A 13,215-nucleotide genomic window follows, 5' to 3' on the forward strand; every position below is an offset into this window, starting at 1 on the left:
TAATTAATTGTGGGTATGAAATCCATATACTACCAACTGTGTTCAGTGAAGTATATACATATGAAAACTACAAGCAACTGTGTACCTGAGTGTGCTCAAAAGAAAGAGAAAATGACCATATGTGAAAAAAACGAAAAGATAAGTGAAACTCCTTTAAGGTTGGACAATCTAATAAACCAGTGAAAAAAAAAAGGTGCCTCATGTGTTCAAAAATTTTTTAAATAATATGTAGAGTTGAGAGTAAATTTGTAAAAGATGTTTTAAATAAAATTAACCCCCAGAGTCCAAAAGTTTTGTGACAGTATGGCGCCCCCTAAGGGACCAATATCATATAAAGTGAAAACACATATATTAAATATTAAGTGTCAATGCCAACACAAGTATATGGCTCCCAGAAATATTAATCAATATGTCACTAGTTTGACCTCTAGCGAAATTATAGTAAATTACAAGTACCATAAAAATCAGACATAAGATTTTTCCAGTATTTTGTATATATCAGCAGGTATTAGTAAACCTCTTAAAACATAATATCCAATTAAAAACCAGAGGGTTTTTCTAGCCGGATGGTGTAAAAAGCAAAGTTCAATAAATGTGCAGTTTTTCAAACTCAGGAACATTAAGCAGTGACTTCTGTGTTCATTTCAAACGGTGACTTGAAGTGCTCGCCCCCCCGTGCTCCACCACTCACCAGAGACAATCACCCCCACAGGGGTACCGAGCGACAGAGTGGGTGCCTTGGGATGGATGTTTTTCGATCCGATCCTGCTGTTGTTCCTCTGTTCTGTGTGATCCCTCCAATGGTTTCAAAATACAACTGTGCGTTCCAAAAAGACCAGGCTCCTCCACTGCTTCCCACCGTATATCTGTTTAACTCTTTAATAATAATAATGGTTTAATAGTCAAATGATTCTGAATAATTTTTGAAACGGTTGTTGTAGGGCATTCAGGTAGAAAGCATATTAGATTTCAGAGCATAGGAAATGCTGTGAGTCTGAGTCACACTTTGAAGACGATATGGCTTAACAGCATAATATGAAGTGCTCAGTGCAAATATAAAGTGCAAAAATATAAAGTACAATCATATAAAGTCCATCCAATGTGGTATGTTGAACTTGTAAACAGTTGTGGTGATGATTTTCAGGTGACTATTCGTGCTCCCCTCCTGGGTCCCCACTCACCAGAAAAAAGCAGTAAATATGCCTGTTAATATCTCCAGGTCGGCATCTCCCGTCAGTGATAATTGGGTTATATAGACACTAGGTAGGGATAACTTCCATCTTCCACCGGTATGATTAAAAACATATAGACATCCTGGATCCTTTCCTTCTTAGTGGTCAGGCACCCATAAAGATGTGTGGCAATGAAGGAGGCCCGCAGCCGAGTGGGGCCCAGTGAGGATAAGAGCACCCTGGCACAGTCTCCCAGCCAGGGGAAGAGAGAGGAAAGGAAGAGGCGAGCTGTCCGTATCAGCAGAGAGCTGAATTGCCCGATATAAGAGCTTTCATTAGAACTTCCAGTGTTCCCGGGGCTCACGTCACATAGCTCCACCTTTTGGCCCGGTGCCTTTGATAGACAGAACGCCGATCCAATGCGGGACATGTGACGTCATCAAAGGCGTCGGGCCAAGAGGTGGGGCTATGTGATGATGAGCCCCGGGAAGACAGGAAATTCAAATGAAAGCTATTACAGCGGGCAATCCCGTTCTCTGCTGATCCGGGTGGCTTGCCTCTTCCTCTGCATAGGTGGGGCTGTATGGGGCACAGGCAGACCAGGCTGTATTGGGCACAGGTCACGCTGCATTGGGCACAGGTCATGCTGTTTGTGGCACAGGTCACGCTGCATTGACACTAGGGCAGCCTTGGGGGGGGGGCTGTTTGCAGGGGGGGCCCCATACAACATTTTTTCTATTTTTTCAATATTTCTAGTTACGCCCCTGAAAGAATGTATATAATGTTTCTGTATTATGTAGTCAACAAAGGTTTATAATAAGATGTGTTTTGGTAAATGTGGATTCTGTGGAGTAAACCATATAGTCATGTATGTGTGCTTTTTTTTCCCCTGTACAGAGAAGTGAAGAAATCTGTGGATCCTATGGAAGAAAACATGGAAGCGGTGACTAAACTCAGTATTCCAGACAAGAAATCTAGTTGCTGCAATATGTGAATATTTCATTCCAAGACATAGAAACATGAAGGAACATATCACTGTGATGTTTGCACAGCACTATTCCCTAATCTAAGATTTTTAAGCTTTTAAACATGAACAAAAAACACTCTTTGTCAAGAAGGAAAATAAATGAACTCTCAGGTAAACAAAGACTTTTCTATGCATTGCTATACATCTTCATTTTTGGACATCCAGCACTGCCAGCAGACACTTTCAAGCCGTTATAACCATACAGTTCAGAGTGCATTGATGGTGTGCATAGTGCATTCACCCACAAAGAACAATAAGATTTTAGTTTACTAAAGTCAGATCAGCGATAAAAATAAAGGTTGTTTTGAGCAGCAGGGACTGGCTGATTTTTCATGAGTGTGTGGGCATCCCAGCTAGGTAAAAGCCAAATGTTTAATCAGCAACTGTCAAAGGGACCTGTTGGAGAATTTATCATTGATCAATGGCTGCAGCCAATTAGCGGCAGTCGCTGATCAGTGTTTTCTGACAATGTCCGGAATGGGGGATGATTCCTCCCTCCACCTCTTTGTGGATGGCTGAACAATAAATACTAAGGTCCTTTTCACATGGGGTGGACACTGTAAAGCACATCTGCTTACTCAGCAGGGATCTCTCCACTGATCCCTGCTGAGCAGGTGGATGACAGAGCTTACATGGACACAGACCCCTGCTCTCTATGGGGTGGTCGGATGGAAACGGACCGCCTGTCATTCGGTCCGCTGGACGGATGAGGAACGGATTCCCCATCTGTCTGTTTTTGGTGGACAGGATCAGATCTGATGCCAGCGGGTGTCAGCGGACACATGTCCTGAAAAACTGACAGGCGGACCTGATCGGATCGCCCGTGTGAAACCAGCCTAAAGTGTATGGCCAGCTTTACTTTATTTACAGTATGGTATCTATAGCACAGCCAGTGTCCTTATGGATTAGTGGCATCATTTTGCACCTTATACTTTGCTAGGTTGAATATTGGGAATCCACAAAACTGCTTCACTGTGAGCAGAAACAGGTACAATTTAATTCTGACAACTGGTTCTTCACTGCCTTTATGAGCTCAGTCACGCAGGTATTTTCTGCACGGAACGCAGATTCATGCTGGCAGAGCTAGCAGAAGATCCTGCATAAAGTACTTTCGTTTAGACACATACAGTTCTTATAGTGACTTTACGTGCGTATGCATATACACATTCCAGCGTACTATTTCCAACGCACACGTTCCTGCAGAGATGTCCATGTATGAAGATGGGTGCTGTGGTGACTATCGTCTAGAACCAAAGACAAATCAGAACGAGAGATTGTCACCAGCACACCATGGATCTCCAACATGGGTCTAAAGCTTTTATCAGTGATCACAGCGTTACAGCAGAAGCAACGTTTCGGAGCCTCGCAGGACCCCTTTATCAGGTATGTGAGGATGATGTCACATGCTTGATGAAGGGGTCCTGTAAGGCTCCGAAACATTGCTTTTGCTGTAAAGATGTGATTGCTGAGTGGACCCATGTTGGAGATCCATAGTCTACTGATGACATTCTTTCATTCTGCATATACAGATTGACACATGCAGATACTGTGCACATTTTTGTTTTTAGGGGCAGTGGTGTGCATGGCCCCATAGATTTAGATGCGCACAAAATCTCTGTACACATCTAAGCACAGAGTTTTAAACACCTGTATGAATGAGCCCTAATACTAAAAAAAAAAAAAAAAAAAAAAAAAAAAAAAGACTGTTAACATTCATCTATTGCTTATGGTATTTTGGAATTCTTATTTCCGCAGTAGTAAAAAAATTATTTTATGCTGATAATATAATATAATATTGACTTTTCTAACATACTTTTAGAAAATGTAAGATGAATTGTTTTTTTGCCATGTTTGGCATGTAAATACGGCTCATGGCAGAACAGTAGCAAGGAATGCTCCTCTGTGAGGCCATTTACTGTTTTCTTATTGAAGCATTCATACTCTAGTGCAGAGAGCTCACCCTTACAAAACACACTCCTTCAGCATTGTGTATATGTGATTTCCCCTCTGGCCTTTAAAAGATAAATACGGAATATCGTTCTGACAAAATGCTAGTTGCTTTGTCTGGTTTCCTGGAGCCACAATCTCCATGATCTCTGCAGGGGTAGATTTTGACCCCCTGAAGCTCATTGTCTACTTCTTTGATGGGCGGTTTCTACACCCCTCGGAAACACTCCGTTCCCGAGTGTCTCTGGCGCCCCCGCACCTCTGGCCACATGCGGTACTGCATAGATGAGTAGTCGCTGTGGAACGGATTATCTGAGTTTCCATTATTTCCTATGGGGAAACTCGCTTTTATATACGAGTGCTTTGGATTCCAAGCATTCTTCTGGAAGGAATTATGCTCGTAATCCAAGGTTTTACTGTACTTACATTGTGCCAGGCTGGATCAATGTAACTATGCAATAAAGATCATACCTGGAGTTCTTTATCCACATACTTTTTCCAGCTCAGTGACTCAACCATTTCAAACAAGAGGTTAGCAGGACAACCAGGCAACTAGCATTTCAGAAGGAGTGGTCAGCAGTGGCAGACTTCAGATTTTTCTCATGCCACTTCAAAGTGAACCTATACTTTGGCCATGCAGTGTTGAAGGCTTTCTCCCCACTCCCATATGACAGTACGGGGTGCCTGAGCAGCCAATCACCAAGCACAAAACAAAAGATGGGAAGTGACTCATTCAATCCCCGTACCTGGAAGTACCAGGATTCCTCTTCGCACCCAGTCACTAAATGGCGGGAGATGCAAAGGGCAGATGAGTATGTGCAGCTTAGGAGGGCAACCATTAAAACTGAACTAACAAATCTGCAAATACCTTCACTTCCTCACCATTGCTGGCATTTTCTCCCCGACTTCTTCTGAGTTCCAGGTCTTTGACCATCTTGATTGGCTCACCGGGAATGACATAATTAATGCACATATGCGTGGGAGTTTGTTCATTCTGGCACCAAGGTGCATGCGCAGCTCAGTGTTCATTCCAAAGAAAATTGCCAACAGGCAGGTATATTTGTTTAATAGAAAAGACATCATGATTCTTCTGCAATAAATAGCCTGCCTGCTCACAGTTTTTTTTTTTTCACTTTAGTTTACTTTAAGTGAATCTGTTTTGCTCGGCATGGGCAAAGCACAGATTTACTTTAGGCCCCATTCACACTTGTGCGACTTGTCATGCAACTTTGGACATCAAAGTCGCATGACAAGTCATTCCCCATGTTTTCCAATGATAACCATTCGTATGTGCGACTTAAAGTTGCAGCAACTTCAAAGTAGTTCATGCACTACTTTGGTCCGACTTTCTTGCAACTGGAGGGCCATAGCCTTCAATGTTAGCCCTCAAATGTTGTACCTAAATGTTATACAATGTAACAGTTGTCCATTATCACTGGTCAAAGCCAAAGTATCCAAGTTGCACCCATGCAAAGTTGCACTCCAAAGTAGGTGCCACTTTGGAGTCGTATAAGTGTGAATGGAGCCTTAAGCAACTGTGAATAAGTTACAATGTGTATGGCACATTATTATTTTTTGCGAATATTTTTGTTCTTTTTCTTTGTGTAAGTTTGTTATTTACAGTAGGAATATTTTTTCTTTTTGTGTAATGTCATACACACATTTAAAATGTTCCTGGGGACATATTTAAACTGGGGTCGAATCTAGTAATGCTGACACTTAGGAGTCTAATTCTAATTATCCCCATAATTTGCCTAATATGTTTATATCCCTATGATCGTCAGCTCCATCTAGGTACCATAATGCAGTATTTTTCTGAAAATGCTTCAGTCAGGAAAATGCCGCTGTTCTGGCCACTAGATGGCGCTGATGAACATAGGTTATAAATGTATTAGGCAAATTGGGAGGATTATTTGTGATGATTGTGTGCATACTTAAGATATTTGCACAGCAATTTATTTTATAAATAGGCCCTTTAGTGTCATTGTGATAGTGAGGGAAATTTGTTTAAATGGAGTCCTAGATAGCAATAAAAAAATGCAACTGGTTCTAATGCATTGCCAGGTTATCCAAAAGCGAAAGAATTAGGTTTTGGCTGGGAGTACACTTTAGCGCAGTGCATAATTTATAGAAGCAACCGCATAGCTTTGTAAATTGTCTACATCTGTAGGCAAACTGTCCGAATATTGCAAAAATGTACTCTGTACAATTCTGTCTACAACTGACCAACGCTGCATTTATGTGAAAACTGCCTGTCTGCATCTGCCTGGTGTAAGCTAGATAATGATTGGTCCCTATGGTTTATACAAGATGGTACCCATATGTTATGTTAACCCTCAATGACATTGCCAATAAATAGTATCTGTTTACTATGAATATGCTAAATGAATTAAATGGCTTTATTTTTATGTTAAATACATTTTTATTAAAAAAAAAAAAAAAAAAAAAACTTTGCATACATTGATTCATGCATCATACTAGCACATCATGACAGACTTACCTTTTGAAACAGAGCCCTCCAGAGCTGAGCTGTCACCGCTCCGGGGCACTTCCATCTTTGCCCCGGACTTCCTTTCAGGTTTGTGCTTTCTGGCGGTTTGAATGGGTGGGCCGCAATGATGTCACTCTCAAACATGCGCAAGGGAGTCACTGTCAGGCAGAACTACTCCGCGCATACGCCGGTGACGCATCGGCTGCAGGTGATGTGAATATCTACTAAAAAGAGCAGAAATGTGTGAAAAGCTACGTTTATGGTTCATGAAATGGAGCTCATCTGAAACTGACCATAAAAGTCTGGAGACATATCACAAAAAAAAAAAAAAAACTGAAATAACAGAAGATATAATGTCTTGATTTTTGCAAACATTACCATGTATAAACAGGAAAGCGAGCCATCCCTCTTGTACCAGGCCTGGACCTTATCGGTTCAGTAGAGGGTCCAAGGGCATAGAGTGGACTCAGAATACCTCTGGTCACAGCCACAGTAATTCTGCAGCTCCCGGGCAACTAAAGGAAGGTTACCCAGTCATCAGTTCAGCAGGGTCCGGGGACAAAGAAGAAATGATTTATTCATTTTAAGGAGCAGGTGGAGTAATCCTTTATGCCATGGCTCTCGACAACTAGATTCAAGTTTTGAGCTTGGAACTTTAAATGAATTGTTGTGAGGCACGGCACCTGGGATTAGTCCACCTATTTCCACAAAATGTAAAAACGGTTACTTCTCTGACCCTGGCCTCCTGCTGAAATAATGGGGGCCCAGGGAGCTTTTATTTGAAGTGTTTGTTACCTCAACACTTCATATTCCTGATATGTGCCTGCTGTACCACATACCTGTATGAGAAAGTATCCTGTTCTCTTTGTATTGCTTCCTTTGTGTGAAATCCCTGGTGCTCCCACTAGTCCACTTGCTTTCCTATTAAAAAATTGACCACACTAAGCAGGAGAGCACACCGTGATCCATTCTCTAGCTATGCTGGGAACTCTGTGTATTCTCCTCCAATGATCAGACTTGTTCTGACACATTCGCGCTGCACAGCCATTCACTGAGAAGCTCAGTGTGCTGCAGCTTCTCCTCCCCTAGTTCTTATGCAGCTGAGAACAGAGGAAATGTGATCATTTATTTAAAAAAAAAAAGAGAGAAAATTGGTATATATATATTTTTTTAAATATCTATACGAAAATGCCTTTGCCTTTCATTTCTATTTTAAACTGGATGGATTGTTTTATAAGGTGATAGTTTACAACACGTGTCAAACACAAGGCCCGCAGGTCGAATCTGGGCTTTCAGGCTATTTCATGTGGCCCTCGCACCTCGCTGGTGTAGCAAACACACACACATGCACACACCTTGTCTCAGCAGTCAGCAGAAGAGAAGACAGAACTCCTCGGCCAGATCATGAGCTCCTCTGTGCAGCTGCGGAGAGGCTCATCTCTGCTAATCCCCGTCTGAACAGTTGGCAGCGGAGAGGAGAACAGAACTGCTACAGATCCTGTGACACTCTATGCAGCCGCAGCACCACCTCGTCCTCACCTCTCCTGGTCTCAGCATTTAGAAGACCCCAGCCCTCCTCCAGCTTCTTCCAGCAGCAGCGGCACAAGGTGGTGGTGGTGGTGGTGGTGGTGGGGGTGGGGGTGGGGGGGTTGGGGCGGGTTCACTGTGATGTAAGGGAATCTTGACTTTTGATGGCGGGGGGAGAGGGTGCTCTGGACATCTAGTCTTACAGATATAACTGGCACTTTTAGGGCGACCATAATGCTGATGCGGCCCGCGAGTAAATTGAGTTTGACACGCCTGGTTTACAATCACTATAATTGCTGGGAGCTGCAGAAATTATTCTGCCTGCGATCAAAGACACTTAAAGGATATATTCACTTAAAAAATAAATAAACAAATAAATATACTTTTTTTTTTTTTTTTTTTTGCAGCTGTCACGGGTACAATGTTAGGCTCTTGCAGACATTCAGTAAGCTGTCTGTCTGTACCTCCCCCACAGCCACGCTGTTTTTATATTGTAGAAATAAGTGTAGAAAATGCTGCGCCAACTCCTAATAAAAACAGCGTGTGCAGGAAATGATCCCCCACCCACTGTCACAGGGGGGCATCAGGTAGTGCAAGGAGAGGTGCACAGTAATATATTACAGCATACGGGTGTAACCTGTTACTAAAGTTGAACTTAGCCGTTAAGTTGAACTAAAGGCAATTTTTAAAAACTTGGATAGAGTAGGAGAGCGTTATAACCTCCATCTGGTTTTTCTGACATCTATTTACCCAATAGGGAGCTTTCAATTTACTTCTGTCTACAGGTTTTCCCCACATCCAATTCGCATGATAGGAGATTGTGACTGGCTTTCAATTGGTTCACACATCCCTGGAGTGAATAGGACAGGGGCCCTGCGCGTCTTTGGCTCCGTTTCAGGTCCAAATTCATGCAAAAAATTCAGACCCTTTTCTTGTTTAAAACAAAAAACAAAAAGAAAAGAAAAAAAGAAGAAAATTCAGACCTGATTCGTCCCTGAAACGGAGAACAGGGACGCACCAGACCCCTGCCATCAGCCGCATCCATTTCAAGTGTAAATCCAGCCTTAATCCTTACAAAAGGTGGGGAATCCCTGTTGACACCAGGGGATTCAGAACTAGTGCATACCTCTCAACTTTTTAAGATGGGAAAGAGGGACACCTATTAGCAAATGCATGTAGGCATAGGACGCACCTCTGTCACGCCCCCTTAAAGGAGAATTATACCTAAAAATATCAGTTAAACCCATAAATGCTTTTATTTTTATTATTATTATTATTTTTAATCATTACCATTCCTTTATACTGGCTTTTGAAGTTTACAAATTAAACAAGTTAGATCTTGGATGAAAGGTTTAGCACTAGGAAACACTTGAAAGATAAATAGTACATTTTATATACAACTATATAGATCAGACCAAAATGAGGAGGGAAGAGGGACAGAGGGACTTTAGTCCAAATCAGGGACAGTTGGGAGGTATGCTAGTTTTCCCTGTATTCCTGTTCTGCTGACAGCCTAAAATTAGGATTTTTTTTCTACAGCTTACTTGTAAAATCCTTTTCTTGGAGTAAATCACAGGACAACAGGATCTATATTGCTGCCTGCAGTACACTGCGTCCAAATGCAACATCCTTCTGAGTCCTAACATTCACTTGATAAAATCTAGTGAATGTATGCACCGAAGACCAAGTAGCAGCCTTGCAAATCTAAGCCATCGATGCTTGATGATGAACTGCCCATGAAGCACTCACTCCTCTGGTAGAGTGCGCCCTTACTGGAAAAAGCAGGGTTTTCCCCCCCCTTAATCCATACGCCTGAACAATCACTTGGATCCATTGAGAAATAGTCGACTTAGATGCTGCCTGTCCCTTCTTGGGATCTTCTGGCAATACAAACAGAACATCCATCAGTCTTTCTCATCTGAGCTGACATCTTCAGGCTACCCCTATTACTGTTTGTAATACGCTGAGACCAAAGGCAGTCTCCTCCATGTTCTTGACATCCACCTGGTAAAAACCCTGTGGATGTATAAAACGTAAAGACCAAATGGCCATCTGCCATCCTGATGGCCCAAGATACTCCCACACACCTGGGAGAGAATCTCTCCCCAGAAAAAAAATTGGATTTTTCTCATTAAAATCATAGGCATCATTGATAAACTGGCAGATCCACTGCTAAACATTTGACCTGCCCTTCCTGGGCTTCTCTGGCTGCACAAATCAGGATTTCTGACCTGTGCCGACAACTCAAGTAGAACCTGAGCATCTGAACTACCTCTAAAGTAGGTAGCAATCTTTCTCCTGCCGACTGGATTAGGAGAAAAATAAAAAAGACACTGTCCTGATTCAAGTGAAAACTAGAAACCACTCTAGGCAATAAAGATGGATTAGGACGCTTATCATTGCGACCAAGAACGGCTCCTTGCATGAAAGAGCCGCCAGCTCTGACACTCCACTTAGTGAAGAGATAGAAACCAAAGAAGCCATCCTCCGAGATAAGGGACTAACAGTCTCCTAAATGGTTCAAAAAATGGCCTATGCAAAGATAGCCAAGAGCAAATCCCAGTTCCAAGGACACAAGAGTGGCCTGACATGTGGGACTATCTACTCTAGAGCCCTCTGGAAAGCCAATGCCTGGAACTTCACGTTCCAGAGAGAATGATCCTCTACCAAAGACCTGTAGTAGGACTGTACGTAGGGAACGTGCCTTGACCTAGATACAACTTCCTCCTGCAGAAATGTATCAAAGGAAAATCTGGAACAGACTGCTCCCTGAACAAAAATTATTGAGGTAAACTGAAATTGGCACATCTGCATTTTTCAGCAAGTCCAGTACTGGGCTGGGAATTTTGTGAACCCTCAGGCTGTAGCCAGCCCAAAGAGCAGAGACACAAAAATAAAAAAAGATGACTTTGCACTGCAATTTGCAAAAAAAACCTTGATGAGCCTGGAAAAAAACGGCACATGAAGATATGCGTCATTGATGACTATGGACCCCGAAATCTACCTCTCGCAAAGGTCAACACTAAACCTAAACCCAAACCTAAATCTGAAACAGAAGGATGTCCAGCGGCTTAAGATCTAAGCTAGACCTTATGTGTCTATTTGGTTTGGGACCGTTAACAGTTGAGGTTTTTCTTTTTTTTTAAATACCTTCTGCTCCAAGAGTCAAATGCAAGGCAAAAGACTGACGACTCTGTGGCAGACCCCAAAGGCCAAAAGAGACGTACCTAACCTATCAAGCTTTTGCTGGCTAAAGATGGAGCAAAACCACCTCAGAGAATGCCCTAAGATCTTCTTGCCTGAGATACTCTCAAAATACAGCAGCCTCAGATGCCTCCCTCACACAGGTGGGGAAAAGCTTACAGCATCTGGTATTCCCGGGCAGTCTCACATCCATGTACTAACCAGGCTTGATCCTGCTTAGGCTTCGATCAACAGAGATCAGGCATGATCAAGGTGATGCGGCCGCAGTCCATCTGATGAAAAATGAATGCGGCAGGAAAATGCTGCAATGCCAAACACCACAGTGGCTCAGATACATCCGACACCACTGTCCATTGGGGGGGATGTGGACACCGCCAGATCACTGAACCTGAGAGCAATGACACCTGCCTCCCCCAGCTGCCTCTCCCTTCTGGAACCATTTAACTGGTATAACAGGTAAATAACAAAGTTACCATATTAGCCAACCTAATACACAGTCCTCCAGGGATGCTGGCCTAAAACAATGTTTGTTTACTGCTATGTAACCCCTTACGTATTTATGCAAGTACCCAGGCAGGCCGTTATGTAGGTACCTAAGTTATGCAAACATGCAGGTATACAAGTATTCTTGCCCTTCATGCATTTATGTATGCAGCTCAAGGCAATAAGCACATATGTATGTATCCCAAAACAAATAAACACGTATGTATGAAGTCCTAGGCAACTAAGCACATATGTATAGTTTACTGTAAATAAGCACATATGTATACAGTTTAAACTAAGCATATATGTATGCAGTATAAATGAAAACCTGCCAGTGTGCGTTTAAGCAATATGTATTTTTGGAGGCATGCGTTTATGGAAGCATGTAGGTATGCATTTAAGCAAAACACTAAAGAGCGTGTCCGTGTGAAACATGCACTTACGCAATACGTGCCCATTGAGACATGCATTTACAGAATAAGCAAGTTGCATAAACACGTGAAACGTGTTTATGCAACATATATTACACCACACGCATCTATGCAAAAATGTGTCTATGCACCATATGTTTATGCAAACATGCATCAACACAAACACGTATATCTATGCAACATGCATACACACTTATGCCTATACAAACATATGCTTATAAAAACCTGCGTTTATGCAGACGCGCCGTCGCGGCCAGCCTTGGGGGGCTGCATGCTGGGCACCGCCCGCTTATCGGGCAGAGGGGCCATGGGGCAGGGCCCTCTGCGAACATGTGCCTATGCAGGCTTGTGTTCTATGCAAGTAAGCAAGCATGTATACTATGCTGCACATGCTCAACCGCACCTGGGCCCATACTAGTTATAGCCAGGATTTGCCAAGTACACAGGCATCCAATGCAGCCTCTATGCTGCTTCAACAGCTTAAGGCCTCTTCCATACCTGTGCGACCCGTCCTGCGACAAGTGTAAAAAGGGAGCCCAAAACTAAGCTACTGCAGACCAATGCATGCTATTCTGGAGACACAAGTACTTCACGTGCCTCAATGCCCATGTTCTTCCAAACAGGTGCTTATGTCACACGTATATATGCAACATCTATGCAAAACATGTGTTTATTCAAGCATGCTTTTAGGCAACAAGCTTGCAAGCATGTACACTATGCTGCACTTGGCCCCATACTAGTTTAGCACCTGTTCAACTGCACCAGGCCCAATACTATCTTTGTACCAAATGCACAGTATTCTGTAGACCCCACACTTTAAAGTGCACTGCTAGGGGTGTATCGACAGCACACTGACCCCAGTGGCCACTGGGAGAACAGACAGTCAGAGCTCATGCAGACTTACCATTCCTGCTGCAGGACTCTGAACATAAC

At 42.8% G+C, this 13,215-nt stretch overlaps 1 protein-coding gene across 2 annotated transcripts in view; it reads left to right on the top strand.

Moving 5' to 3' along the window:
- The window catches only part of LOC141131361 (ras and EF-hand domain-containing protein-like), a 110,346-nt gene extending 103,824 nt beyond the window's left edge, over positions 1–6,522 (top strand). For both annotated transcript variants that reach the window (XM_073618524.1, XM_073618525.1), the window contains exon 17: positions 2,070–6,522. In XM_073618524.1, coding sequence (XP_073474625.1) covers positions 2,070–2,166 — 97 coding nt within the window. In that variant the 3' untranslated portion in view covers positions 2,167–6,522. The remainder of the gene's footprint in view (positions 1–2,069) is intronic.
- The last annotated feature ends 6,693 nt before the right edge of the window (positions 6,523–13,215 follow it).

This window comes from Aquarana catesbeiana, linkage group LG03 (assembly GCF_042186555.1).
Source record: "Aquarana catesbeiana isolate 2022-GZ linkage group LG03, ASM4218655v1, whole genome shotgun sequence".
NCBI lineage: Eukaryota > Metazoa > Chordata > Amphibia > Anura > Ranidae > Aquarana > Aquarana catesbeiana.